This window comes from Helianthus annuus, chromosome 5 (assembly GCF_002127325.2).
Source record: "Helianthus annuus cultivar XRQ/B chromosome 5, HanXRQr2.0-SUNRISE, whole genome shotgun sequence".
NCBI classification, from domain to species: domain Eukaryota; kingdom Viridiplantae; phylum Streptophyta; class Magnoliopsida; order Asterales; family Asteraceae; genus Helianthus; species Helianthus annuus.
The window spans coordinates 103,982,366-104,009,130 of NC_035437.2; the positions used below are offsets into that span (position 1 = coordinate 103,982,366).

Consider the following 26,765-nt stretch of genomic DNA (forward strand, 5'->3'; position numbering starts at 1 on the left):
CCCATTTTGCTCTGGTGTTCTAGGGATGCTGTACTGCCTTACAATCCCTTTCTTCACACAGAAAGCATCCAACTCCCTATTTTTAAATTCTGTGCCATTGTCACTCCTAAAGCTTTTCACTGGAAGGTCAAATTGCTTTTCAACCTGTGTCACAAAGTCTTGCAAAATGCCTGCAGTTTCATCTTTAGAGTGCAAAAAGAAAGTCCATGTAAACCTAGAAAAGTCATCAACTATTACCAAACAATATCTTTTCTTTTTAAGGCTCATGACTTGAACTGGGCCAAACAAATCCATGTGTAGCATTTGCAAACACTGGGTTGTTTTGGACTCTTCAATGGACTTGTGGGAACTTTTATGCTGTTTTCCTTTTAAACAGGAAATGCAATGTTCAGGACATGAAAACAATTTTTGTGGCAGGCCTCTCACCAAACCATTTTTTGAAATTTCTGTTATTGTCTTAAGATTTGTGTGCCCCAGTCTTTTGTGCCAAAGTTCTGTCTCTTTGTTAGAGGCAGCTGAGAAAAGACAGGCATCAGCTCCGGGACACTCTTTTGACATGTCAACAACATAAACATTGCCACTTCTTTGAGCAACAAGTTTAGTTTGACCATTTTTTATTATTGCTTCAATCTTTTTGACCATTTCTGGTCCAACAATCCTACAACAATCTTTTGTGAAGAATGACCCAAACCCTTTGTCACTCATTTGGGATACACTCAGAAGGTTGAATTTTAGATTGTCTATTAGATTGACATTTTCAAATTTTACATTGCCAGATTGCACTGTTCCAGACCCCAAAACCTTTCCTTTACTGTTATTACCAAAGGATATATCACCCCCACCATGGATTTTAAAGTCTTTGAGGAGGGCTTTACATCCTGTCATGTGCCTGGAGCCTCCACTATCTACATACCAAAGACTATCAAAGCATGCAGAAGCTCCCTGCACATGAAGTAAAAGGATTAGTTCATTAAGGACTCCAAAGCCAACAGGGCTTTGGATGGAGTCTCAACAGTGTCTGACATGGATACAGTGTGATGAACAGTGGTTAAGTCAGGGTTTTGGACAGTTTTAGTACTGTTCCTTTCTAACCACTGTTGAGGGTCTTGCCCAATCACCTGCTGGTAACCGAAAGGATGCCTATTCACTCTGGGTTTAGAGGGCTTTTTGTAGACCTCATAAACGTGTGGAATCCTTTGGTAAGACTGTTTTTCCTTGCCTTTTCTGAACTGATTGGCAGGGGGTGCATCAGTAAACTGAACATCTCTTTTAACAGATGTTTGGTTCAGCTGTTTTGTGACAGCTGTTTGAACTGGCACAAACAGTGGTTGTTTCTTTGTGAACTTGACAGATGGTGATGCTGATGGACTCGAGGATGTTTTAGCAAGGTACTCATTCTTTTTGATGTCAAAGTTTTTGAGATACACACATGCTTGAGTTTTGTGGTTTGTTTTACCACAAACAATGCAGCTTTCAGCTGACACTATGACACTTGTTTTGTTTATATCATAAGCTTTTAAGTGGAAACAATCTTTTGTTAGATGGTTCCTTTTCTTACAAAATTCACAAAACAAGTTATCAATTTTTTCTTTCTTCTTCCTCTTTTCAGACTCCTTTGCAGCAGAGGTTTTAACCACTGCTGGGATGTCCTTAAGAGGAATGACTTTAGCTTTTGGAGCTTTAACACCATCAGTTGATGTAAAGTCCATTGGCTTAAAATTTTCAAGAATATCACACTCATCAGACCATTTTGGTTTAAATTGATGATTTTCAATCTCCTCAAAAGCAGAGGGGCCCATTGGTCTGTCAAGTGTGATTTTGTTACCAAGTTTGTCAGTGATTTTCACTTCTTGGCCATTCTTGTTTGTGGGGATGTACTCAGTGGTTATATCAGTGGTTGAAACAGATTTTCCAAAAGCAGTGTTTTCATCATCATGTTTTCTATAACCAACCCCAAATTTCACATTGCTTTTTATCTGTTTCTCAAGCATAACCTCATACCCTTTGCATGATTCCACCCATTTCTTACATGTGATCTGGGTGGACTCTAACTCCTTTTTGCAAACTTGGTATTTTTCTACCATAGTTTGGAGTTGGGTTTTGGTTATGCTTTGCTCTTCTTTCATGCTGCTAATTTCTTTCTCTTTTTCAGCCAATTTGTTTTTAAGTTCTTTTAAAGATCTTTCAAATTTGACTTCATCAGTTAAGATTTTGTTCCTAAGGTTTTCATTCACCTCTTTGATGTTAGCAAAAGCAATTATGCAATTGTCAGAACATAGTTTTTCTAGAACTTGAGGTGATACCTTGGCAGCAGCCATCATTGCACAATCACACTGAGTATTCTCTTCATCACCAGCTCTCTCTTCTTCTTCACCTGCCTTTTCTTCTTTCTTATCTTCTTCAGACCATAGATCTGTCAATGGTTCAATCAGGGTACCTGAACTTTCTTCCAACAGTACTTCATCAGCCACAGCAGTAACCACTACTTCAATCACCTCATCCACTGTTTCAGAGATCAGCTGTTTCTTTTCAGATTCAACACCCTCCTGTATTGACTCTAATGCCATCAAACAAAATTCATCATGAGAAGAAACATTAGAAGCATAGAGTGCAAAGTTTTCATCACCGAGGTCTTCAGGCATACTGCTCCAGTCAACAAACTCTTGAGTAAAGAAACTTTGTTGATCTGGTTGTGTTGCTACTGGAGCAGTTTTTTGTGGTGCAGGTTGCACTTGTGCCTGAGGAGCAGGGGTTTGAACATATTGAATCTGTGGAGCAGCTGTTTGGACATAATGCACTGGCACAGGAGCAACAGCATAGTGAGCAGTGTTCACATGTGCTGCTGGGGCATATTGGGCATAGTGCACAGTGTTTTGATTTTGAGGTCTAGGATTTGAACTAGGGTGAGTAATTATGGGACCAGTTGTTTGACTCCTACACTCTCTCGCAAAATGTCATAACCTGTTACACTTAAAGCACTTGATTTTCGATTTATCCAACCCAACCCTAAGATTCCCATGCAACCCTGGGAATTTTCGCCCTGTTCTTTTATAAAACTTGCTAGTTCTAAAACTTAGCAAGGCCAGTTGATGCAAGATGTCCATTTCCTCTAGATCAGTGGGGTCAAAATGCTGTAAATCATTTAGTTCAAAGCTTAAATTGTCTGACATCTGGTTTTCATTTGGAGTGAATGCATAACCTGTAGAGTGAGGATCAGGGTTGTTAAAATTTGCACCAGCAGTTATGTCAATGAAGTGATCATAACCCTGATCCTTACCACTACCACCAGATTCTTCTTGACCCAGAAGAGCAGTGTTACCGAATGAATAATCATCAACGGTTTTCCCTGACTCTTGTAACTTCCTTTTCTGGTTCAACTCCCTTTCGTAGGTCAGGAGTCGACCATGGAGTTGGGTCAAGGTTAGATCCTTGAACTCAGGTGAGTTTCGGGTGACAAACGCTATTGTGTCCCATTTATCTGGCAGTGACCTGAGGAACCTGCTGTTTTGAGTTGAGTTTGTAAAAGTGGTTTTAACAAGCCTCAGTTCACTGATGAGACAACTGAACCGCTCAAATTGTTGCGTCAGTGATTCACCTTTAACATGACAAAATGTTTCATACTGTTGGTTCAGGATTTCCCTATTGTTTTCTATGACCTCTTCGGTACCTCCAAACTGTTCCTTAAGTGCGTCCCACAACTCTTTGGCATTGTCACAATGTAACAATCCAGCATATATTTCGTTGGGCAGCGCTGATGCTATGATACTAAATGCTTTAGCATCTAGTTCAAACTTTTGATAATCCGTTTCAGTATAATTTTCAACAGGTTTAGGAACTTGTTTTTTAGCATCTTCAGCGCTTGGCACTGTAGGAACATGAGGACCAAAGATAACAGACTTCCAACAACCTGTGCTTTGTTGAGCGAGGATGTGACCCATCCTCCTCTGCCAGATGTTGTACTCATTTCTTTTTAGCATAGGTGGTTTAAAGAGAGAACCAATGTTGTTTTTATCGTCCTGAGATTGTGACGTCATTCTTGTTGTTTTACAGGTACTGAGAAATCAACTTTAGTGGTGATTAATCCTTACTCTGTTTTTCAACGACGAACAAACGGTCAGTATCAACAGTTTTGAGCTGAACTATTTACGTCAAAATGATTGTTAAATCAAATTTGACTGTCCAAGCTCTGATACCAATTGTTGGATCTGAGTTTCTTTTTTATTGTATTTTGTGTTTGAAGTTAAGATGAAAATGGATGAGTTGTGCAGCGGAATTAAAATGAAAACAAACTTTGCATACAATCAAATGAGAGTAATACTTTAATCAAACATCTTTTACACTATGAACCGAATGATTGAATTTAATTTCAACAACGATTACAAAGATAGATGTATGAATGCAAACTCCCCCTCAGCCCGAGCTCAGTAGTTTGTTCGTGCAAAGAAGACGAATGATGCAAAGAGCTAATAGAACAGTACAAAGTACTGAACTATTTATAGGCACTTGCAAACTACTGAGCATCTTTGCTGACGTCCCCATGAAAGTGACATCTAACCTCCTAACAAACTCTAACCTCTGATCTATACAGACACTGCTTGTGTTAACTACTGCTAATACATTCTATTACAAAACAGACTTTAAAACAGCTGCTGCAACCTTCTACTGCTGTGAACCCAGCAGCACTTGTCCGGATCAGCAGTGCTTGACTCAAGGCAGTAGATTGAATCGGCAGGACTTTAGTCTTCCATCAGATCTTTAGTTGAGCAGCAGTTATGAGACAGTAGTTTGGTAAGATCAGCAGATAGGAGGTCATCAGTAGTTGTAATTACTTTCAAGGGGAGAGATTTGTGTATCAGCATCTGCTTTTTCATAATCCACTGTTCTGATCCAGTTTTGGCTTTAATTATCTGTTCCTCTGATAGGGTTCAATCCCAACACATGTCATCATGGGGTTCTTATGAACTTCAAGATTTGACCTCATTCCCCCAAGAACAACTCAGATCTAATAGATTTCAACATGATTAAACACTGATTTCACCTAAATCTAAACATTTTCAAGATTAAAAGGATTGAAAGACGTTTTCATAACTTTCTTTCAACTCTTTTACACTCATGCACTCAAAACCGATAGAGTCCGAGCCCATTCAGGCCTTCTACTCATTCTTTACTATAGTGTCGGTCTGGGAACTGGTTCCTATCAAAGAGACAACCGATTCATAGGTTGAACATGAACAACCGTCAAGAACAGTTAACTGATCGGACTGGGGTGATTCCCACTTCGATCGGATGACTCAGACTTGATGGGTTTCCGTTGTTTGACATGTTGTCATACCGTCTCGGGCAAACCGCAACTTCCTAAACTTAACAAAATTTTCCAACTTTCAAAACGAGCAAGTCACTAAACGGACTACCGTCCGATCGGATTGCCATCCGATCGAACAACAATCCAATTGGATGACTTGTGGTCTCAACCCTTAACCATTTTATAAATTTTCAATGCACAACAGTAAACAAACAAATGGTCATCCGATCGGACAACCATCTGATCGGATAACCATCCTGCTGTGAACTTGTTCTCCTGAGATGTCTCACTTGGAACGGATCTCCATCTGAGCGAACGGCCATCTGACCGGATGACCGTTCGACCGGACGACCTGAAAGGTAGAGATACGTCTCTGTTTTTAAAATGCTACAACCAAACTTCAAAGCCATCATACACAAACACATCCCTCCCAAACGAAGGACAATCCGACCGAATTGCCATCCGTCCGGATGACCATCCATACGAATTGTCATCCGATCGAATGACCATCCGTCCGGATTGTCATCCGATCGAACAGCCCTTCGTCATTTAGTCCACTCGTCACCGTTTAACGCACCGCTCATCGCTTATGCTATCGTTGTGTAATCAGGCTAAGTTTCCAGTGCTCCCTTCAATCCAATCCAAGAATGTGTTTATTTTAAACACGATCTGTGAGTATACTCGATCCCTTTTTACTTTACGCACTTTTGGGTGTTACATACGTTACTTATTCAAATCACAATCGACACACAACGCCAACACTTTTACACGCTGACCGTTAATGCATGTTATACGTGTTACTCGATAAATGCTTGTATGTTATGTTTACACAGTGATTGTTGCCTGACACCTTAGCAACGATAGTACTATAGTTTGGACTCAGCACCTATCGTGGACAGGGGTTGCTATACATGTCACAGTGGTGATATGTGTTGCGCTCTCTACAACTCGCAGTCACGTTTGTGCATATTTCATTGTCGATAACCTACTAGCTTCACTCTGCAACATGTTACATGCTGGTTATGCGTAAAACGATTTCGCTATCTATTATACTATTATACTTGTATGCTCACCTTTACACTGTGTGTATTAACTTTTATTTTTAACGTATGTGACAGGTGTATATGATGCTTTTGCTTGTTAGCTGCTATGGAATCAAGCTAGGAGAGTCTAGAAATAAACTAAATAAAATCTGAGTTGTCGGAATGGATATTTGTCTTTGAGAACATCGTTTGTAATAACTGTTCTTATTTTATATGTTTGTGGTATGGGACATGAACCTTTAATATATTATAATTAATAGTTGTTATGGATTCTCCTGGACAATCTGTTTCGTTCAGTGTCACGCCCCGATGATTCCGCCATCGGTTGGGGTGTGACAATCCATTCCAATCAGTGATATGAAGGAAGGTTAAGCATGTTGAGGTTAATGATATGAGTAAATCCAAATTAACCATGATGCTTTTAATGATTCAAAGGAATCACCTATGTTAAAGAGAAGTGGGGTTGCTTCGAATGAATTTATGGGGAGGCACAAATACTAGAGCTCTTGTAGAACCAGGAAAGTGTTCCATGACCATAAACGGACACAACCATGAGGGCTTGACTAAACTAGGAAGAGTATTGTGTGAATGTATATTGTCGCCTACATAAATGGGGGATTGTTTAAAGACCTCACGTCTACAAGACCCTAGGAGGCTAAGTAAGCTTCATAAAAGAAGGTTCAAAGGTTACACCTACCTATCCTGTAATACTCAACTGTTGAATGCGTATCGTTGAAACTTGAAAGATCGATTTCTATTCATGTGGGGGATTGTTGGAAATTTTGTGAAAATAGCAATTTTCACAAATATAGGAAAATCATTTTTCCTAATTTTAGAGTAGAAATAAATATATGAAACTGAGGGGACTTTATATATTTATTTGTGGGTTTGTGTTCTATGTTGGAAGAGCTTCGCAATGAACTAAACCGCATCCAAAACGGAGCTAAGATGAATGAGATATCGATGCTCAAAGTTTGGTGTTTGAAACAGTGAATGCTGAAATAATGGGAAAGTGGCACCTTGTCCCACATAGGAGGAGAGATGAAACTTAAAGTGGTATTTAAGTAGGAACACTCCTTCCTTATTGTTTCATGGAAGCACACACTAGTGTACTTGCAAAGGGTGCGGACCTAACTCGCACTCGCGCGTGCGTGGCTTGGGCGATGGGCGCAATGTGTTTGATGGCGCACTGACCGCACGCGTGTGGCTCGACACAGGAGATGCAAGGACCAGGTGGCAGGATGACCCGCGAGCCGCTTGAGAGCCGTCTTTGTATTTTTTACTGCACGCGTGTGGCTCAACACAGAGGATGTAAGGTATAACAACTCTCCCAGAACCATTAAAATACTTCTATATGTCCTAAAATACACCCCGTATACGAAAAACGGGCCTGAAATACCTTTATATAACTAAAAATCAAAGAGAAACAAAACTTTAGGTCCCTCGCGGGCCGCGACAGCTGGCCACTAGGCCGGACCTCCTTGCGCCACGTGTCGTATACGTGTTAGACCTATATAGCTGACCCGACAAGGCTAGGGCCAACCCTAGTTCTCACGCAGGTCGCGAGAGAGATAGAATCGGCAGTCGCGAGCCGCCTATCTCCAGCCTTATAAATTGAGGTTTCGGCCTCAGTTCAAATCGTTCAAACTTTTCTTTTTCTCTCTCGAATATTAGAAGCAAAACACTCGGGTATTATACCCCTAAAAGGCGAAGCTCTGCCTCGTTGTAAGTATTATTACTCCCGGTTACGTATTAGTTACTCCGCCCGATTGATCTAGAGCTCTGTAACACATGTCAAGGCTCTGCCTGACTCAGTCGTTGGAGTTCTGTCTCGGGGGGAGGGTATAGCTAATGTAAATTGGGTTATCTTACTAACACGTGTGCATTGTTTATTTTAATAGATTATAACTAGGAAGTCACCAGCAAGCAGTGGTAGTATCTAAAATAGCAATGTGAGTACATTCACTTTTTGTAAACTGTTTTTACAAAGCCTCAATTGTTTTAAAGTATATTTAACAGTGATTGAGTCTATGGATTCTACAATTACTATCGGTATGTTGGGGTTTTGTATACATTACTTGTTACTACACTGTGAGTAGTAGCATGACCACAAGTCAGAATTGACAGTACTGTGGGTGGTAATTGGGTAGATAAAAACATTGTAATCGCTCTCAATATTGTAAAGATATAAAATCCTGTTTTGATTAAATTGGAATGCACTCGCCAGTATTTCTTGCTGATAAAACTTTTTAAAACGCGTTTCAGGTAACAAAATGTGAAAGCCAAATAGAAGCTAGCTGGAGAGCACTGAAGGCTTAGAAAAGTGGCTATAAAAGTTACCTAAACAAGAAAGAAGTGTTATTTCAATAAATTGAGATTCATCCCTATAAACATATTTGTAATGGAAACTTGGGTTTTTCCCATGTATTTATTATTTATAAAAGTATGGTGTTTTACTCTAATAAACTATTTCCTAACTACGTTCCTGATGTATTTTCCGCTGCCAAATTAATAAACACTGATACCGTTGATACTGTCCTCGCGGCCGCCCGCTCCCGGGGTAGGGGTAGGGTTGTCCAAACTACTCGACGATCAAAGATCGCTCGACGATCGCTCAAAAAATGCTCAAAAAATGCTCGTTCGATTCCCGCTCAGTGTGTAAATGAGTCGATCGGATCGGTTCGATTCAAATTCAATCCGAGCATGACCAAAGCTCCGCTCGCTCGTCGATCGCTCGATTTCGCTCGAATTAATATATATATATATATATATATATATATATATATAGGGTAAGGTTATTGTAAAAAAGACCAAAAGTGTGAGAAAGGTAAGAAAGAATCTCAGCCATTAGATCTAAATTAATTGAAAAGGGTAAACAAGCAATTTTATCATTAATTCAATTAATTAAAAACTTCCCATAACCGCCACCTTAATTATAGGAAGTATATAACACCATTCAGCAAGTATATAACACCATTCAGCATTCAGCAAGTATATAACACCATTCAGTAAGTATATAACACCATTCAGCAAGTATATAACACAATTCAGCAAGTATATAACACCATTCAGTAAGTATATTAACCATTCAGCAAGTATATAACACCATTCATTGACTAAACATCTGATCGAAACATATTTTCTTCTCTATATAAGTATAGCAATATGGTACTCATATTAAAGATAAAAAACGCTCGTTATTATGGTGTCATTTTTAGTGGGTTTAAAAGACTATATTGCCCCTAGATATTTAAAAAGACGGGGGGAAGTTACATGTGCATTACCTAATTTCTAGTGGGTTTAAAAGACTATATTGCCCCTAGATATTTCAAATCAGTCCAAATTAATGAAAATATTTTACAATTTGGTCCCTGTTGATCTCAACCATTAGATCAAAAGATCTAATGGCTGAGATTCTTTCTTACCCTTCTCACACTTTAGGCCTTTTTTACAGGATCCTCTACTTATATATATATATATATATATATATATATATATATATATATATATATATATATATATATATATATATATATATATATATATATTATATAGATTTTATAGATTAAAAACCCAAAAAAATATAATAGCCCAAAAAAATTTAAAAGCCCAAATAGTATTCAACCCATCTTAATATTTAATATGAAAATCTAACCTAAATCTATATTTAATATGAAAATCTTATCTAACCCTAAAAAAAATATTCGCCGCTCTTACTCTCTGGTCCAATCTTACACTCACACACATCGTCGGACAATCACACACATTGTCGGACAATGAAAGGTATTTTTATAATTAACAAAACCTAAAAGTTGTTATGTAATGTGTAGAACTTAGTGGTTTTGTTTAATGCTTGTGTTTATAGGTTATATGTTGATTTGAAGTTGAATTTTGTGGATGAAGTCATGAAGATGATCAAGCTTAAAGAAGAAGTTTATGGCTTTTGAACTAAATGACAATTTGTATTCGCACTTTATTTTGTGCTTCTTGATATTGTTAAGAACATTTTTAGAATCATGATGTCACACCCCGACCACGTAAAACAACAAAACGTGACGGAAACGTCGGGGAGTGTTGTAACAGAATTATTGTTTCACAACCATGGATACAAAAAGAGTTTCGTTTTATTGATAATATTTAATATTCACATTGTCTTAACACATAATAAACAAGTTTCACATCGACTATCACTATTATTATGTCACTAAGGCCCCGTCCAGTTCCTATGTGACACATGCATCCTTGAAAGCAATCAAGCAACAACACCTGAAACATATGTAAAAACAAAGTCAACAAAGAAATGCTTGCGAGTACATAGGTTTTATAAGAGTATTGGAATTATGGCTTCGTTTACATGTTGCAGTACTTAATTAGACTACAAGAGTCAAAATACATACCTCGTTTTGAAAAATGTATTGTAACATAATTAACCAACTCAAATCAAGATGGTTATAGTTTATAAAATCTCGTAGCCATGATTCTTAACCCCAAAACATTTGTTTTAGTAAACCAATTTGTAAAACATCTTGTAAAAACTCGTTAAAAAACTCGTATGGTTTATATCTCTTAGAAAACATCGTTGTGAGACATCGTTTCAAAATCGTTTACCCAAGTGAACTAAATAACGCCACGGTATGTCAGATGATGAAAACACTTATATATAAGGAGTACCAGTGGCGTATCTACCATGTTTTCACCATATTACACCCGTCCCGTTATCTAATCACTTAACCAAAAACCAATCTTTTATCCAACTCGTTTAACTTGTTCAAATCGTTTTCAAATCGTTTCCAAATCATTAATTCGTTTAATTCGTTTAAAATCATCCTCGTTTTAATTGTGAAAACTATATATGGTTGTCTCGCTAATAACATTCAAACCTTTGTGACTCGACTATCTCGCTTCTCGCTTCTCATGTTAACAAACCACCAAAGGGTAAATTAACTAACATCAGATTCAGTCGTTACCCACAACCCCCCCCCACATAACCATGGGTGCAGTAAAATAACGGGATTTGTCAGATCCTATGGTACCATAACCTAATATTGGTTGGCTTGATCATTGCTAATGAAGGTCATTTGTTATATAACTACAACCAACAAGTTTGTTCACTTTATTGAAATCGTTATTAGTTTTGTATAAACCATCCTAATTGTTTTTGAAATCATTGTTTAAACCTTGAAATCATTTCGTACATATGAATCACCCCAAAACAATTAAAAACAGTAAAATAGGGGAACTGAGTACTCACATGAAGTGCAAAGTATCCTCAATCAATAGAACTTCAACAACCTCAAGGAAACTAGAGAAATCAAGTAGCTCCTAGTAATCGAACCACTAGTCAAACAATAGACGCCTAAATCGTAAGATCGGACAGAATGAGGTCTTGTAAACCAAAAGAGTGTTGGAACTCATGTGATATGGTTTAACAAAGCCTACTTTAACGCGTCGTGCGCGCAAATGCGCGTTCGAGACGTCTAACTAGTCCTATGACCAGTATTATATGCCCATACATGTTTAAATATGTTACATAATCAGTTATGTGACAAAAATTTATGTTACATATGCTTATTTACCAATTATGTAAGAAAAGGGCATTTTGGTCATTTACCAAAGTCATATAAACTACCTATCATGCGACTAATTAAACCTAAGTGAGCATAAGGTATAACCTCGGAAGGTTATTCCTTATGCAACTATGGTCACTAAACATGTTTGGTCGGATCCTAATGATCGACCAAACGGGTCGTGTTCGAAAGTCTAAGCGGGTGTTTAGTCCGCTTGACTTACGACTCTACACAAGCACTAAACTAAAAGTGACGAGCTAAGCAAGCTAAAACATGTTTAGTTAAGTTAGAAAACAGGTTTGGTATCAAAACAAATGGTTTTGATACCTAAAAGTAGCTTGATTACAAAATACGCGAGAATACGCATTTTGGCCGAAGCTACGACTCGTCACTGAGCCTAGATAACGTGGTAATCAGTAGGTATAGTCACTAGGGACTATAACCATCGTGATTACGCTCACGTTATGAAGTTCAAACGAACTTCGTGTTAACCATAAACGGGTCAATGCGGAAAGTCAAACGCAGTTTGACTTTTATGATAAAAACAAATGAAAAGAACGAAAGAATACTTACAAATGGTCCCCACAAGCTTTGATTTTCCAAATATTCTCAGGTATGAAGTGGTTAGCACTTCAACTTAGAGAAATCTCAGAAAAATCAAGTGGGTTTTGCAAGTGAATGGTGAGGGGTATTTATAGGAATTCAAGAGCCGTTAGGATCGTTTCTCAAAAATTGAGCCTCGATCTAAGCCGTACAAGTGGGCACATGGTATTTGGATACCATGGGCACTTGAAAACCATCAAAATTGGCCCCTAGATTGATCAAAAACATGTCCAAATACACTGAATACCAGCTGCTGTTTTAGAAAACTGTTTTGCAGAACTGGGTAACTCACACGGTCTGCGTAAGCACACATAGAAACTCACTTGGCCCGCCTGGGCTAACTATTCAGAAATTGCAGTTTGGTCCCTGAACTTGAGAAACATGCATTTCGGCTCATTTTTGGCACGTTTAAGCCCCGTTAACCTCATTTCAAGGCTCTAAAATGAAGTTAAAGTGTAGGGAACTCAAAATATGCTCAAAAATATCTCGGATGTCGGTTCGTTTGGTCGTACGGTTGCGTTATTCGCTTAATTACGACGGGAGTCGTAACGAAAGCAAAAACGATCCAAATTAAGCGACGAATGGAATTTTATCATGCCAAACACTAAAACATAATATTTTAATGATTACATGAATTTTTGGATGTCCGGATATATTCAGAACATAAAATATGCGCGAAAGTGCAAACTTGTGCACTTTTTGACACTTTTAGTCCCTATTGATCAATAAAGTTTATTTTAGCATACCGAACTCGTCAATGCCTATTTCTAAGCTATGTAAAGGTTATTTAGGGTATGTTTAACTTATGATCAAGTTCCAGAATTTTTGTTACTATACAAATCGGTATAGTTTCGCAGTTTGACATAAATAGTCCCTGCGATCGAACAAACTTGATTTCAACACACCAAACCATCGAAAACTTATTTCTAAGTTATGTGGAGGTTATTTAAGGTATGTTAAGCCCATGTCACTACTCCGGAGTGTTTGTTGCGTTATACTGACTGCGTTTACGCACCAGTTTGCGTATAACCTTCCAGAAAGCGATTTAAAGCTTGAAATTGGAATTAAATTAAATTGTAAAATCACCAAACACAAATACACACATAATAACACCAAAACACATATAATAACACCAAAGCACATTGTTTTATTGATATTCAACATTGTTTTACATTGTTCAACGAGAATAGAAGACAGTTGTCACAAATTTTATTTAGAGGAAGCTTGTGAAAACAAATGCGGATATTTTGCCTTCATCTGGTCCTCATGTTCCCAAGTAAACTCTGGGCCACGTTTGGATTCCCAACGAACTTTGACCAATCTAATCCATTTGTTCTTCAACTGTTTGAAAGTACGGTCCACTATCTCCACAGGTTTCTCAACAAAGTGCATCGTTTCATCGATTGGGATCTCGTCGAGAGGAATGTGAAGATCAGCGTCAGCTAAACCCTTTCGCAAGTTGGACACGTGAAAAGTTGGGTGAATATTCCCAAGCTCTGGAGGTAGCTCTAGTCGATAGGCAACTTTCCCAATTCTTTCCACAATCTTAAATGGTCCCACATATCGAGGTGCAAGTTTTCCTTTCTTTCCAAATCTCACCACTCCCTTCCAAGGTGAAACCTTGAGTAGGACACGATCTCCGACTTGAAATTCTAAGGGCTTGCATCGCATATCCGCATAACTCTTTTGACGGCTTCAAGCTATCACAAGATTATCGCGGATTTTCTTGAATTTGTCTGTTGTTTCCAGAATGAGCTCAGGTCTAGTAAGCTGAGCTTCACCGATCTCATTCCAACAGACAGGTGAACGACATTTTCGACCGTAGAGAGCTTCGAATGGTGCCATATTAATACTAGCATGATAATTATTGTTGTAAGAGAACTTGATCAATGGCAGATGAGAATCCCAATTACCACCAAAGTCTATCACGCATGCTCTAAGCATATCCTCCAAAGTTTGAATCGTCCGCTCAGATTGTCCATCTGTTTGGGGATGATAAGCAGTGCTTAGATTCAGTTGGGTTCCCAAAGCAGATTGCATGGTCTTCCAGAAATGAGATGAAAACCGAGCATCACGATCAGATATGATATCCAAAGGCACACCATGTCGTGATACAATCTCATCAACATAAATCTTTGCAAGTTTATCAGCAGATAGATCCTCGCGAATTGGAATAAAATGAGCTGATTTCGTTAATCGATCGATAACAACCCAAATAGCATCATGACCTTTAGACGTACGCGGTAGCTTAGTGATGAGATCCATCGCAATGTTCTCCCACTTCCAAACCGGTATCTCTGGTTGTACAAGCAAACCAGAAGGTCGTTGATGTTCAGCCTTGACTTTGAGACAAGTCAGGCATTTTGATACATACAAGGCAACATCCTTCTTCATACTAGGCCACCAGAACTTAGTACGAAGATCCTTGCACATTTTATCAACACCAGGATGGATAGAATATCAAGACTTATGAGATTCGTCCATTACCAAGGTGCGAAGATCATCTTGTTTCGGAATCCACAAACGATCCTTGAAGTAGAGCAACCCATCGTCCTTCCTTTCGAGTTTAAGCTCAAGCTGACGTGGCAATTCCTCACCTATCAAATTTTGTGAAACATAAAATTGCTGAGCTTGAAGAACACGAGTTTGAAGATCAGATAGCGTTTGAACAGAATGAAGCTTGACTCGCTCTTTTCGACTAAGCGCATTGGCTACGACATTCACCTTACCAGGATGGTAACGAATCTCGCAATCGTAATCGCTTAAGAGTTCAACCCAACGTCGTTGCCTCATGTTCAGCTCTTTCTGATTAAGAATATGCTGGAGACTTTTGTGGTCTGTGAAAACCACACACTTTGTTCCATAGAGGTAGTGTCTCCAGATTTTGAGCGCGAAAACCACAGCTCCTAACTCAAGATCATGAGTTGTGTAGTTCTTCTCATGAATTTTCAGCTGCCTAGATGCATAAGCTATGACTTTTCCTCGTTGCATAAGAACGCAACCAAGTCCTAGATTCGACGCGTCACAATAGACAACGAAATCATCATTTCCATCGGGCAAAGATAGAACAGGAGCATCACATAACTTCTGTTTTTGCGTTTGAAATGCTTCTTCTTGCTTGGGTCCCCACTCAAAAGGCTTATTCTTCTGAGTCAAAGAAGTGAGTGGAACCGCGATCTTTGAGAAGTTTGAAATGAATCGACGATAATAACCAGCAAGACCAAGAAAAGGTCGAATCTCTGTAGGTGTTGTTGGTGTATTCCAGTCTTTAATGGCAACAATCTTGGATGGATCCACATGAAGTTCTTTAAGCCATAACTCACACTTGGAGAATTTAGCAAAAAGTTGTTCCTTCTTCAGGAGTTCCAATGTTAAGCGAAGGTGTTGCTCGTGCTCGGCTCGAGACTTCGAATAGACAAGAATATCGTCGATGAACACAATGATGAACTTGTCTAAATAAGGTTTACAGACCCTATTCGTTAAGTCCATAAAGATAGCCGGAGCATTCGTCAAACCAAAAGGCATGACAGTGAACTCATAATGCCCATATCTTGTGCGGAAGGCAGTTTTAGGAATATCTTCTTCGAGAACACGAAGTTGATGATACCCAGAACGCATATCGATCTTGGAAAAGCATGAAACACCTTGCAGCTGGTCGAAGAGATCATCAATTCGAGGTAGGGGATATCGATTCTTGATGGTAAGCTTATTAAGCTCACGATAAGCGATACACATTCGAAAAGATCCATCTTTCTTTTTTACGAAGAGGACATGAGCTCCCCAGGGTGAAAAGCTCGGTCGGATGAATCCTTTATCAGATAACTCTTGAAGCTGCTTCGATAACTCTTGCATCTCGGATGGTGCAAGTCGATAAGGCGCTTTTGCAATCGGGTTGGCATTGGGTACAAGGTCAATATGAAACTTGACTTGACGAACTGGAGGCAAACCAGGCAGTTCATCAGGAAACACCTCTAGATAATCCTGAACAATCGGGATATCACGAATACTCTTGCTCTTGTCTTTCTCCTCGGTGACATGTGCTAGAAAAGCAACATATCCTTTTTCTCAAATACCTTTGGGCTTCCATACATGACATAAGCTTCAATCCACCTGAAGGTTTCTCGCCAAGAACTTCCAGAACATCGCCAGAAGACAAAGGAATACGAACAATCTTGTCAAGACAAACCACCTCAGCATGATGATTGGTTAACCAATCCATTCCAACGATAATGTCGAAGCTCCCAAGTTGCATCGGTGTGAGGTCAATAGGAAAAAGATGGTTATCAAGGTTCAACTGACAATCACGAATAACAAAGTCGAGAACAAGAGGTTTACCAGTAGCAACTTCGACAGATAAGGGTTTCCTCAGCTTAGTTCTAGGTATCGCAAGCAAAGGTTCAAAAGATAACGAAACAAAACTTCTATCTGCACCAGAATCAAAAAGAATAGATGCAGGTCGATTGTTAACAAGAAACGTACCATTGACAACCTCGTTGTCAGCCCTCGCTTCGTTTGCATTCAGATTATATGCTCGTCCACGAGTGGGATTCATATTGGCATTGACGTTCGCATTCACCAGCCTCGGACAGTTGTTGTGGAAGTGACCATACTCTCCACAATTGAAACATGAACCCAGTGGGAATCTCGCAGCATTCCCCTAAACCGGAGCTTGAACCTGAGCAACCTGATTTTGTCCTAAACGACATATATTGGCCAAATGCCCAAGCTTACCACACGTCGTACATTGCTTACAAGCTTGCTGTGCAACATGATGACCGTTGCAGCGAGCACAATGAGGTGCGGTACCAGCATACGCTTTCTTTGCAGGTGGCTGAGCCGGTGGGTTCTGATCAGTCTGTGTCGTAACAGCAAAATTCTGGGCACCCTTTCGCTTCCTTGATTTCTTCGACGACTCACCTTCCTTACCCTTACCCTTTTTCTTGTCTTTCCCAGAATCAGCCGCCTTCTTTTTGTCACCCTTGCGGGTGAGTTTACCCTTCCTGACTTGTGACAGGGTAGCAGACAACTCGATCGCGTGATGGACGGTAGTAGGGTTAACGCCGGTCACAATATCCTGTATGGAATCAGGTAAACCATCAATGTATCTCTCGATTGCTTTCTCTAGAGGGGTAACCATGGTGGGACACAATAGACTGAGTTCTTCAAAACGATCCGTGTACGCATGGTGTTCAGCACCATCTTGCTTTAAATCGTCAAACTCTCATTCCAAAGCCCGAATCTCTTGACGGGGACAAAACTCTTTCATCATGAGAGCCCGAAGCTCATCCCACGTTTGTGCCAAATCCACTTCGGCACCCCTATCACGCATAATACATTCCACCAGGTAAGCGCTCGCTTCTCAAACACGCTTGAAGCAAATTCAACCTTACGCGCATTCGGACACTGCACATGTCTGAATGTGCTCTCGATACTCTCAAACCACTGCAGGAGCGCAGTTGCTCCTTGCGACCCAGAAAACTTTAGCGGCTTAGCAGAATTGAAACTCTTGAAATTACACGGTTCATTGTTATTGTTATTATTGTTGTTGTTGTATAACTCATGGATTTGGGTCACAACGCCTGGAAGCACAACAACCATTTGCTGAGAGACAAGGGCTGCGATTTCCTCAGCAGTATAAGTTTGTGCTTCACGTCGAGGAGGCATTGTCTAACAAGGAAACAGGAGAAACGAGTGAGGTTGAAAACATTGACAAAACACAAGGAAGGTGATCATTTGTTTGTTACCTCGAACAAACAAACGACACGCAGTGACTAATCAAAGTAAATGGGTCAAACTAATGTATCGCGTAGACATGCTCGCCTATAAGTGAACACTCACCCCAAGAGTTCCCAGGTAAGAGTGACTGGTCCGATTATATGGATTTGTACAAACACTCTAGCCTTAGACAGAAAACTCAGAGTACAGGCACTCACCCTTCCAGTTTGCACGTGTTCACACTATTTTGACCCAAACTTTGACGAGATTTTGAAAACTTAGAGGGTTCAGAACCTTATAACAGAGGGTTCAAAACCTAGTAATCAATCATCCTAGAACAGATGATTAGTTTTCAAAGCGGATTCAAACTTAGAGTTCTCATTGTGGTTATCACCTAAGGATAGGTGACGGTATTGTTTTAAAAATATAAACACAAGTAAACTTGTGTTAGGGTCCTAGAAGTTATAGTCTAGGTCAAAGCATTACTAATAACCTAATTCCCTATAACCATTGGCTCTGATACCAACTCTTCTGTCACACCCCGACCACGTAAAACAACAAAACATGACGGAAACGTCGGGGAGTGTTGTAACAGAATTATTGTTTCACAACCATGGATACAAAAAGAGTTTTGTTTTACTGATAATATTGAACATTCACATTGTCTTAACACATAATAAACAAGTTTCACATCGACTATCACTATTATTATGTCACTAAGGCCCCGTCCAGTTCCTATGTGATGCATGCATCCTTGAAAGCAATCAAGCAACAACACCTGAAACATATGTAAAAACAAAGTCAGCAAAGAAATGTTGGCGAGTACATAGGTTTTATAAGAGTATTGGAATTATGGCTTCGTTTACATGTTGCAGTACTTAATTAGACTACAAGAGTCAAAATACAAACCTCATTTTGAAAAATGTATTGTAACATAATTAACCAACTCAAATCAAGATGTTTATAGTTTATAAAATCTCGTAGCCATGATTCTTAACCCCAAAACATTTGTTTTAGTAAACCAATTTGTAAAACATCTTGTAAAAACTCGTATGGTTTATATCTTTTAGAAAACATCGTTGTGTGACATCGTTTCAAAATCGTTTACCCAAGTGAACTAAATAAATGTCACTATTTTAACTTCGGCCAACACACAAGATGAGACTTTACCACCGTGGAGCGGCTTTTTTCAAAAAGATGAGGGGGAAAGTCAGTAAGATGTCGGAGAAGCAAAATATACGAGATCGCAAACGTAGATTGCTCGCGGCTAAGTATGAATTGAGAAAGCTTTCTCAATTTGTAAAGATACCGATCGATCTAGTGATATGCGGGACAAATGCACGTGACCCATTAAGGTAGCTTACGCTACTTTAACGCGTCGTGCGCGCAAATGCACGTTCGAGACGTCTAACTAGTCCTATGACAAGTATTATATGCCCATACATGTTTAAATATGTTATATAATCAGTTATGTGACAAAAATTTATGTTACATATGCTTATTTACCAATTATGTAAGAAAAGGGCATTTTGGTCATTTACCAAAGGCATATAAACTACCTATCATGCGACTAATTAAACCTAAGTAACCATAAGGTATAACCTCGGAAGGTTATTCCCTATGCAACTATGGTCACTAAACATGTTTGGTCGGATCCTAATGATCGACCAAACGGGTCGTGTTCGAAAGTCTAAGCGGGTGTTTAGTCCGCTTGACTTACGACTCTACATAAGCACTAAACTAAAAGTGACGAGCTAAACATGCTAAAACATGTTTAGTTAAGTTAGAAAACCGGTTTGGTATCAAAACAAACGGTTTTCATACCTAAAAGTAGCTTGGTTACAAAATACACGAGAATACGCATTTTGGCCGAAGCTACGACTCGTCACTGAGCCTAGATAACGTGGTAATCAATAGGTATAGTCACTAGGGACTATAACCATTGTGATTACGCTCACGTTATGAAGTTCAAACGAACTTCATTTTGACCATAAGCTGGTCAATGCAGACAGTCAAACGCAGTTTGACTTTTACGATAAAAACGAATGAAAAGAACGAAAGAATACTTACAAAAGGTCCCTGCAAGCTTTGATTTTCCAAGTATTCTCAGTTATAAAGTGGTTAGCACTTCAACTTAGAGAAATCTCAGAAAAATCAAGTGGGTTTTGCAAGTGAATGGTGAGGGGTATTTATAGGAATTCAAGAGCCGTTAGGATCGTTTCTCAAAGATTGAGCCTTGATCTAAGCCGTACAAGTGGGCACATGGTATTTGGATACCATGGGCACTTGAAAACCATCAAAATTGGCCCCTAGATTGATCAAAAACATGTCCAAATACACTGAATACCAGCTGCTGTTTCAGAAAACTGTTTTGCAGAACTGGGTAACTCACACGGCCCGCATAATCACACATAGAAACTCACGCGGCCCGCCTGGGCTAACTATTCAGAAATTGCAGTTTGGTCCCTGAACTTGAGAAACATGCATTTCGGCTCATTTTTGGCACGTTTAAGCCCCGTTAACCTCATTTCAAGGCTCTAAAATGAAGTTAAAGTGTAGGGAACTCAAAACATGCTCAAAAATATCTTGGATGTCGGTTCGTTTGGTCGTACGGTTGCGTAATTCGCTTAATTACGACGGAAGTCGTAACGAACGCAAAAACGATCCAAATTAAGCGACGAATGGAATTTTATCATGCCAAACACTAAAACATAATATTTTAATGATCACGTGAATTTTTGGATGTCCAAATATATTCAGAACGTAAAATATGCGCGAAAGTGCAAACTTGTGCACTTTTTGACGCTTTTAGTCCCTATTGATCAATAAAGTTTATTTTAGCATACTGAACCCCTCAAAGCCTATTTCTAAGCTATGTAAAGGTTATTTAGGGTATTTTAAACTTATGATCAAGTTCCGGAATGTTCGTTACTATACAAATCGGTATAGTTTTGCAGTTTGACATAAATAGTCCCTGCGATCGAACAAACTTGATTTCAACACACCAAACCATCCAAAACTTATTTCTAAGTTATGTGGAGGTGATTTAAGGTATGTTAAGCCCATGTCACTATTCCGGAGTGTTTGTTGCGTTATACTGACTGCGTTTACGCACCAGTTTGCGTATAACCTTCCAAAAAGCGATTTAAAGCTTGAAATTAGAATTGAATTAAATTGTAAAATCACCAAACACAAATACACACATAATAACACCAAAACACATATAATAACACCAAAGCAATTGTTTTATTGATATTCAACATTGTTTTACATTGTTCAACGAGAATAGAACACAGTTGTCACACATGACTTGAGTTATGTATTGCTTTTGTTAGTAAAGTGTTGGACATGTTTTAATTAAGTTAGAATTTGTTTTTGTTGAACGAAGCCTTATTATTCAATCGAGCAAAACCGAGCGAAAACGATCCGCTCGATTTTTTTTTAGGATTTGATAAAAACCGAGCGAAACCGAGCCGATCGATTCAAAGTCAATCCGAGCATGAGCATCACTTTTGCGCTCGGTTTTGCAAATTTGATCCGCTCGGATCAGATCGGTTGTAATTCAATCCGAGCATGAGCAGACCCTCGATCGGATCGGATTGGCTCATGAACACCCCTAGGTAGGGGTCGGGGATTGCGACATAAGGACTAGGTGGCAGGCGGGCGCACGGGTACAAGGCGCATGGACACTGATGTGACACGTGCGATGCACCAAAGTGAGCCAATATGACGCGACTATGTGGCGTATCATATAGGTTCACTGGTGACGTGGCGTGCGTGCGTGCGCATGGGTTGTACAATCCTGTATGATCGCGCATGAAAGTGTGACAAAATGGCGCACGCGCATCAGGGTGTCTGTCCTGCACGCGTGCGCACAACAGATGCTTCTCAGACTTAATGACAGAACAGTTTTACTTCAGCATTTGAAACAGACGAGTTAACGGTTTTGACTGAGAATTAAATGACGAATTAAAGTGCATTGAAGACATTTAATGCAACTTAATTCTCTCATTTATTTTTTACTGTTTCATCTTAGATGCTATATAAATAGAGTATCACAACCTGTTGCAGAGCACAACGAAAATTCACCAACATTTGCAACTTTATTTTTCTTCTTTTTACAAGGTATACCTTCGGGTTTCATCATCTCCAGTAGTGCAACTGCTTAGGCTGTTGTATCATGGAAACAAATGAGTTCTCTTGGGAGACTCGAAATTTGTTTTAAGGGGCCCGTGTTTAACACAATCCTCAGTCGAGAACTTCAATATGTTTGAGATTTCTGTTCTTGTTTTTATTTCATTTCGGTTGTATTAGTATTGTAATTTACTGTTTTCTTCATTTCTGTATTGTAATTCAAGTTATTAAAAGTTTTAATTTTATTTTATACGAACGTTCCCTTATAGGAGTGAGTTGTAAACGAGTTATTTGCTAAACCCTAAGGCCTAAATCATAGCCATCGTAACCTTTTCTATAATACAAAGTCATCTTATTAGTTGGATCTTTTAAAGACTAAAAACAGTTGTTTCATATACAAGAAATCAAACACACTTTCAGTGTCTTTCACTGTTTGACAAAACAATAAATTATATTCTAAATTATCATAAATAGAAACTGTTGGCGGTAATTCCCGACTCATTACAAGTCGGTAATGTGAAAGGTAACAAAGGAGTTCAAGTCATAAGTCGGTGAACTTGAGGGATCAATGTCGACAAGTTGGTCATAATTGGTTAAGTTTCCTAATTACATTATAATTATATTTCGTAATGTCTTGATCACCAAGTTAGGGTTATTTGGTAATATCTTGGTAACCAAGTTAGGGGTAGCCTATATAAACCAATGTAGGGTTAGACATCATTAAGAGACAAGACTACAGATAAACCGAGTTATGGTTTTGAAAGTCTGTAATCAGTTTTGAGTTATTTTCTGATTAATAAGATTGAGAGTTATTCGATGTAAATTCTTTTCTTTATCTTTTCTATTCGGTTTGATTGTTGATTGGGACTTGAATTAGTATCAGAGCCAAGTTCAAGAACCTTAATCGAATAAGTCACCGCCGGAAGAAGCCGTCGTTGCGAGAAGAATACCTCACGTCGCCGCGGTGTTTTCGATTGAACTAAGCCGAGTTCAGCTGTTGTGGTCACTGCTACTTGCGTTCTCGTTGCCGGTTTGAAAAAAAAACAAAGGTAAAAGGTTCTCGTGGAGACTTCTTGAAGAATTAATAGAGGCGACAACACAAAAGTCAAACAGGTGGTTTTTATATTTTTAGCTACGATTAAAAAATAAAGAATTGAAACAAAAAGTTTGTTTTATTTGAGCTACGATTGACAAAAAAAATAATAGACACAAAAAGAGGTTAAAACAATATGTTACTTTCTTTTGGAACAACGTTCGAAACAAAAAGAATATAATGACAAGTTTGGTTTATTATTTTCTGTGGGTTTAAACCTTAGTTGGGGTTTACCATTAAACGTTGTTTGGGTTGGACAAGTGGTTTAATTCGAGGTTTGATTGTTATTCGGTTTTCGAGAGGTATTCGTGACCGGGTTTCTGCGAGCAAGCGGGTTCGGTTCTGAAAAGTTGTTCAGAAATCAATGACGGACGGGAACAGACCACCACCGGTTGTGGTTAAGGATCAGAGTACCACAACTTTACAGTGTCCAATGTTAACCGAAAAAAATTACAACATCTGGGCGATTCGTATCAAGGCAGTATTCAAGGTTCATGGAATACAGCAAGCTTTAGAACCAGGCAAAAAGGAGGTAGATGCCAAAAAGGATGACATGGCAGACGCACTTCTACTTCAAGCAATGCCCGAAGAGCTCGTGTTTCAGGTAGCTCAGTTTCAGACTGCAAAGGAAATCTGGGAAGCGTTGAAGACACGGTATGTTGGGGTGTAACGGGTTCGAGAGGCAAAGATTGAGCAACTGGAAATGAGTTCGAATCCTTAAAGATGAAAGAAACCGAGACGATTGATTCTTTCGCATGGAGGATTAGTCAATTGGTCACCAAAGGAGCCAGTTTGGGAACCACCTACGAAAACAAAAAGCTAACCAGAAAGTTATTAGGCTCTCTTCCAGCAAAGTATGTTCCAATTGTCGCATCAATTGAACAATTCGCAGATTTGAAGGCCATGACGTTTCAGGAAGCGATCGGTAGACTGAAGACGTTCGAAGACAGGATTAAGGGTATCGAGTCTTTAGCAGAAAATCAAGGTAATCTAATGTTTGCCAATGGTGAGTCATCCTCGAAATCCAAATCCTATGAAAATACGCGAGGGCGTGGGCGAGGCGGTTCAAGTTACTGAGGTAGACGTCAAGACTGGGATGATGAGGACCAAGATGGAAGTCAAAGCCGAGACGGTCAAGATCATGGGTCAAAGCAAACGGGTCAAAGAAGAACCAATGATCACCAAAAAGGAAGGAAAGATAGATCACAAGTTCAGTGTTACCGTTGTGATAAATTTGGTCACTTCGCGTCAGGATGTCTGGATCGTATGAAGAAACAAGATGAAGCTAACTTAGCTAAAAACGATGATTTTGATCCATCATTATTCATGATAATATGTGATCAAGAGACGGTTTTTCTAAACGAAGAATGGGTGATTCCAAAGCGTTTCGAGACTGAGCCAATGGAGAAAGACACTTGGTATCTCGACAACGGAGCATCGAATCACATGATGGGTAATCGAGCTTATTTCTTTGAACTTAATGAGCGTGTCACGGGAAAGGTAAAGTTTGGAGATGGATCTTGTATTGACATACGGGGAAGGGATCGGTATTACTTGAAGGGAAAACGGGGGAGAAGCGCCTGTTAACCGATGTTTACTACATACCGAGTTTGCAAAGCAATATCATAAGTCTTGGTCAAGCAACGGAAGGTGGATGCGACATTCACATGAAACGTGATTTGCTAACCATTCATGATGATACAGGGAAGCTTATGATGAAGGTGACAAGGACCAAGAACCGTTTGTACAAGATCAACCTCAAGATAGCAAGTTCCGGTACACAAGATAACATGACTGGAATAAAGAATTTTGCGGGTAGGGATCTACAAAGAGGTGAACTGAAAGATAATACGGCAAGTACGAGTCAGAATCTTCTCAAAGATCCAAGTTTAATGAAGAAACCCAAAATTCAAAGTCCAAAGAAAAATGTTCATGAATTCAAGGAAAGGATCAAGCAAGGGATTCAAACCCAAGGAAGTATACGTAACGATTCAAGAAAGCGAGTGTTTGCTCAAGGTCGCAGCCGAGTCAATGGTGGTGCGAGTTCTTATGACCAATGGACGAGTCGTGGAGAAAAGACTAGTCGAGTACAAGGTCGCAAGAATGTTCAAGCTAGGAAGGAGCCGAAAAACACAGCTAGAGATCAAGATGAGTTCTATGAGAATCAAGACAAACAAGACATGTTAGAGCCTACCTATTTCGAGTCGGAAATTAAGGGGGCGATTGTTGGCGGTAATTCCCAACTCCTTACAAGTCGTTGATGTGAAAGGTAACAAAGGAGTTCAAGTCACAAGTCGGTGAACTTGAGGGATCAATGTTGACAAGTTGGTCATAATTGGTTAAGTTTCCTAATTACATTATAATTATATTTAGTAATGTCTTGATCACCAAGTTAAGGTTATTTGGTAATATCTTGGTCACCAAGTTAGGGGTAGCCTATATAAACCAATGTAGGGTTAGACATCATTAAGAGACAAGACTACAGATAAACCGAGTTATGGTTTTGAGAGTCTGTAATCAGTTTTGAGTTATTTTCTGATTAATAAGATTGAGAGTTATTTGATCTAAATTCTTTTCTTCATATTTTCTATTCGGTTTGGTTGTCGATTGGGACTTGAAAAAACATCATTTCATTTTCTACCAATCATTATAACTCTTTGCTAAAAAATTACCTATAATTAGTGATTAATTAAATTTGTTATGTGAGGTAGTATGCTAATCTTTGATTTTAAAATGTAATGTTAAAAATGTATAATGTAGAATAGATGGATTAAAATGCAAAGTGTGAGTATCAAAATATCATTTAAAATCTTGAAATTTTGCTCAAGTTATCAGAATATCGCTCGTATAGTAGAATGAAAAAAAGGACAATTAAACAGTAAAGAACACAAAGATTTATAAGGAAAGTCCTTGATCAACTGAGATAGCTGCACAAAACCTCATGCGTCGACTATAAAAGTTGTCTGCCACAGTCAATATTATTAGACAAATAGAAGAAATACAACTCGAGAGCAAGACTGGTAGATGGTACAATGATCGCTAATGCGAGTGTTAATGTGATCGTAAGTGAGCTGTAAGAGAGTGTTAATGAGAGTAAAAGTGTACGAGTAGTCTATCAGTCAGCCTCTTTATATAATGATAAAATCCTTACTATATATCCTGAAGTCCTTGGGATGATTCGAATATTCCTTTGTGAACGTTGATGACTTCTTCAACGACGACTAACTGTCACTTCCTCAACAAATGTGCAAGTCTAATGCTTGACCTGGTGTTGTTTATCCATTCCCTGCATGAGTTAAATAACACGT

At 39.0% G+C, this 26,765-nt stretch overlaps 1 protein-coding gene across 1 annotated transcript; it reads left to right on the forward strand.

Annotated features, from left to right (window-relative positions):
• Positions 1 to 24,180: 24,180 nt before the first annotated feature.
• On the forward strand, positions 24,181 to 25,718 carry LOC110943462. Its single transcript, XM_022185211.1, has 3 exons — positions 24,181 to 24,442; positions 24,710 to 24,957; positions 24,999 to 25,718. The coding sequence occupies exons 1-3, from the start codon at positions 24,181 to 24,183 to the stop codon at positions 25,716 to 25,718; spliced, it is 1,230 nt and encodes a 409-aa protein (XP_022040903.1).
• Positions 25,719 to 26,765: the final 1,047 nt, after the last annotated feature.

Excerpts from the sequence above, each read along its gene's own strand:
- LOC110943462 (XM_022185211.1), top strand. The coding sequence starts at position 24,181 with ATGAAAGAAACCGAGACGATTGATTCTTTCGCATGGAGGATTAGTCAA. Across the intron at positions 24,443-24,709 it reads GTCTTTAGCAGAAAATCAAG|GATGTCTGGATCGTATGAAG; the intron begins GTAATCTAATGT and ends ACTTCGCGTCAG. Across the intron at positions 24,958-24,998 it reads ATGAGCGTGTCACGGGAAAG|GGATCGGTATTACTTGAAGG; the intron begins GTAAAGTTTGGA and ends CATACGGGGAAG.